We start from the raw sequence: 4243 nt of genomic DNA, 5'->3' as shown, positions 1-4243 counted from the left end.
TTTTTCATTTTATGTACAATTGGATACACATACATTTAGCTTCTGCCTTGAAAACATATACATAATATACATATATACAATTGCAATATTCACGCGATTTCAATTAGAATGAGATGTTGTATGTGCATGGATACAATGTTTTTCATTTTTTTTTATATGTGCTTCTTTTCCTTTTTTTTTTAAACACAACTACCTCTTTTTATATTGGCTAAAATAATGATGCTTCCATATATTTAGATAAAACTTCACATTCTTGAGTTAGTTTAGTGAAAATTGTATATACATATTTATGATTGAGCATTGAGATACATTATTAGTACATGTTATCAATATCCATACACAAGATTCTTAAAACATGGGAATAATATTGCAAAAAAATAAGAGAAGTTGTTGACTAAATACAAATGCAGATGAATACTTGCACAAACAAAACAAGAAAGAATTTTACATTCTTTTGGTTTTTTTTTTTCCTTTTTTTTGTTTCTGGTTTGCTGTTTAGCCACTGTTGCTTGAACTACTTCCAGGCATAAGTTCTCTCAACATAGCCACAACTTGTAACATATTAGGCCTTTTTGATGCAAAATCCTCTACACATTGCATTGTTATCTCTAAGTACCTTACCATCTCTTTAACTTCTACTACTTCTGCTTCATCATTCCCTTTAGTCACTGATAACAATTCTTGATCAATTACTTCCATTGATTTTCCTTCTCTTACTTTCATTTTCACCCATCCTACCAAGTTTGTGTCACCAAAATCTTCCTTATCTGTTGGCCTTTTCCCTGTCAAGAGTTCAAGAAGCACAACTCCAAACGAGTACACGTCTCCCTTTGCTGTGCACCTAAAACTCTGATAGTACTCAGGTGGCACATAACCTGGTGTTCCTGCTAGTGTGGACACACTGAGGTGTGTGTCCAGCGCGCTTATCAGCCTTGCCATCCCAAAATCAGACACCCTGGCGTCCATTTCGTTGTCTAATAGCACGTTGCTTGACTTCATGTCGCGGTGTATGATGTGTGGGATGCAGTTGTGGTGAAGGAAGCAGAGTCCTTTGGCTGCTCCTCTGGCTATTTTTTTCCTTTCCTCCCATGTTAGGATCCTTCTATCAGGCATTCTTGTCTTCCCGTGAAGCATTTCTTCTAGGCTGCCATATTCCATGAACTCATAAACTAGAAGTCTTTCCTCACCAACCTTGCAGTATCCTAAGAGGGGTACAAGGTTCTTGTGCTTGATCTTTCCTAATGTCTCCATTTCAGCCATGAACTCTCGGTCTCCTTGGCAACTTAACCTGATGAGTTTCTTGATTGCAACACTTGATCCATCCTTCAATGTTGCCTTGAAGACTTCTCCGAATCCTCCAGAACCGATGAGGCTTGCAGCTGAGAATCCATTCGTGGCCTCGATAAGTTGTGAGAACTTCAGCTTCCTAAGTTGTCTTTGGAAAGTTGCTACATTGATGCTTAATGGCTCCTTCTCTTTGTCAATCTTCCATGATGAAGCTGCATAGTTAGTACTCAAACTACTAAGCATTTTCACTCCTTCAGCCTCTCTACGCCTTGCACGCATAGCAATACCCCAAACAATCAAAATGCATACTGAGGCAATGGAAATGAGAACTCCAAGAACAATGCTATTAGCCAATGATGCAGCTGAACTTCTTTTTCCTCCTCCTCCGTCTCCAGTATTCGTGGCAGGTGAGTTATACTGGCATTCAGACAACGGAACCCCACAGAGTCCTGGATTGTTTGCATATTGGCTTGCAGGAAGTGTACTGAGCTGACCCCTTTGTGGAATTTGTCCTGTCAATTCATTATTAGACAAGTCAATCTGCACCAAGAAAGAAAGAAGCGAAAATGAATCAGGAATTTGACCCTGCAATCTGTTATGTGATGCATCAAACACTCCCAAATTCTTTAGCCCTCCAAGTGATGAAGGAATCTCTCCTGACAAATGGTTATGTGATATAACAAGAACTTGCAAAGCTATCATATCACCAAATTCATCAGGGATTTTCCCACGAAGCTCATTGTACGAAAGATCAAGGTACTCGATAGTCTGATACCGAGTAAAAGCACTAAGAACTGGACCAGAATACAGCCTAGTGAAATCACAACTCTTTAATGATGGAACCTGTAAAAGCCTTTCAGGATGTATCCCATAGAACTCAAGCAATCCTCCAACGCCTCTGCACGAATTTCCTACATTTCGAACAAACACCAAAGTGTTACCTGATAGAATCCCACTCAATGCTTTTGCCCCTTGCTGCCTACCAAGTCGCGGTGGGATCTCCCCGGTTAACCTATTGCTACTCAAATCCAACCAAACCAAGCTACTACAATTGACTAATTCACTTGGAATCTGACCACTCAAGCTATTATTTGCTAGTTGCAAAACAGCCAGCCTTGAAAGATGGCCAAATTCTTTCGGAATCTCACCACTTAGTCCATTACTTGTGAGAGCAATCCACTCAAGATTACCACAATTAAACAATTCAACTGGAATTTTCCCACTCAAGTAGTTGTTATTAAGTATAAGATTCTTCAAGTTGCTGCATTTTCCCAACTCTGCTGGTATGCTCCCTTCCAAACTATTGTACCAAGCAATAAGCTGCTCAAGTTTCTCAAGTTTTCCTAGCTCTGATGGAATCGAACCGTTCAAATAGTTCAAGCTAAAATCAATAGTCTTGAGCTGTGAACATTGAGACAATTGAGATGGAATTGGACCATAAAGTGAGTTATCAGGTGCTCTCAGCTCTTCCAATGATGAAGCTCCAGAGCATAAATCTGGTGGAATCATCCCATTGATCATGTTGGAGCTAAAGTCTACAACGCGGAGTTTCTTGCAATATGAAAGAGAAGCAGGAAATGAACCAGAAATCTTGTTACTACTCATTTGCAAAGACTCTAAAGAAGCTAAATTCTGTAGGATGGAATCAGGGAATGGACCGGTTAGATTATTATTCGACAAATCAAGATTTTGAAGAGAAGAACATGATGAGAATGAATTCGGGATTGAACCAGTGATATTGTTATTAGAAAACTTGAGTTCCACAAGTGAACTACATGAGTTTCCTAATTCAGATGGGATCCAACCGGATAAATGGTTCTTAGAAAGATCCAATCTTTGCAAACTTATAAGCTCACCAAAAGAAGTTGGAATTGAACCAGAGAAGAAATTCTCAGCCAAAACCAATTCTTGAAGTGTTGTACAATTAGATAAAGCAGAAGGAATTGAATCCATTATCTGATTCCCTGACAAATCGAGACGTAACAATGAATTACAAGTCTCAATCTTGATATCAGAAATTGATCCTGTAAGATTATTATAGTCCATTGCAAGATACTGTAACTTATCAGTATGCAACAAGAAATTCTGAGGCAAAGAACCTGTTATGTTATTGAAAGAAAGACTAACATATTCAAGATTTGGACATTTTGCAAAGAAATTCTCAGGTACATAGCCTGCTAAGCCAGTGAATGAAAGTTCAAGTTGTTTCAAACTATAAGGTAACTGAGTTAAAGAGGTTGATGCATTTACATAAAACGAATTCGATGATAGATTAAGGACAGTTAACATATCTAGAGAATTGAAAGGAGAAAAAGAAACCTCTCCAACAAGTTCAGATTGTTGAAGATCAAGATTTGTTACTCTTCCAAGACTATTGCAAGTTACACCATTCCATGAACATGGATTGTTTTTAAGTTGCCATCCTGATAAAACACCAGAAGGGTCTTTTTGTATCATGTTCTTGAATAGCAAGAGTGATTCAGCATCAGTTTTGATGGAGGAAGATACCGCGTTTACGGATGCAAGAATCAAGGAAAAAAACAAGACAATGAGCAATGTTATAGCAGAGTTGGTGTTCATGTTGTCCATGATGAATAGAGAAAATAGATAGATAGAAAAAAAAATGAAAGAAGAGAGCTTAGAGAGTAAGCTTTTAGTGAGTGTTGAAAGATGATTGTGTTTTTTTTTTAGAAGAAAATGAATGTCAAAAGGAGTAAAAAGAGTGCTTACTATGATGACAAAAATTCCTCATAGTGCAAAGTAGAGAAGAGCTAACTTTTGAAAAAGTAGTTGTCTTTCCTTTTTTTTAAAAAAAATTGTGTTTGAGTACAACAACCACTAGTACTAAGTGTAATTTTGGAACAATTTTTTTTTTCTTAATATAAATACTTTTATTTTTTTCTGCATCTTTTTTTTTGTCATTTCATATGAAAAATATTCACTAGTCTCATTTAAC

General features: G+C 37.3%; 1 protein-coding gene across 1 annotated transcript; it reads right to left on the bottom strand.

Annotated features, from left to right (window-relative positions):
• Positions 1–317: 317 nt before the first annotated feature.
• On the bottom strand, positions 318–4034 carry LOC102594357 (serine/threonine-protein kinase BRI1-like 2). The gene has a single exon (XM_006354964.2). It carries the CDS (start codon positions 3874–3876, stop codon positions 496–498), a length of 3381 nt encoding a protein of 1126 aa, XP_006355026.1. The 5' UTR covers positions 3877–4034; the 3' UTR covers positions 318–495.
• Positions 4035–4243: the final 209 nt, after the last annotated feature.

Source organism: Solanum tuberosum, unplaced genomic scaffold (genome assembly GCF_000226075.1).
Source record: "Solanum tuberosum cultivar DM 1-3 516 R44 unplaced genomic scaffold, SolTub_3.0 scf00189, whole genome shotgun sequence".
NCBI lineage: Eukaryota > Viridiplantae > Streptophyta > Magnoliopsida > Solanales > Solanaceae > Solanum > Solanum tuberosum.
The sequence above is the reverse complement of the archived record's forward strand: the minus strand, read 5'-3'. Positions and strand labels throughout refer to the sequence as shown.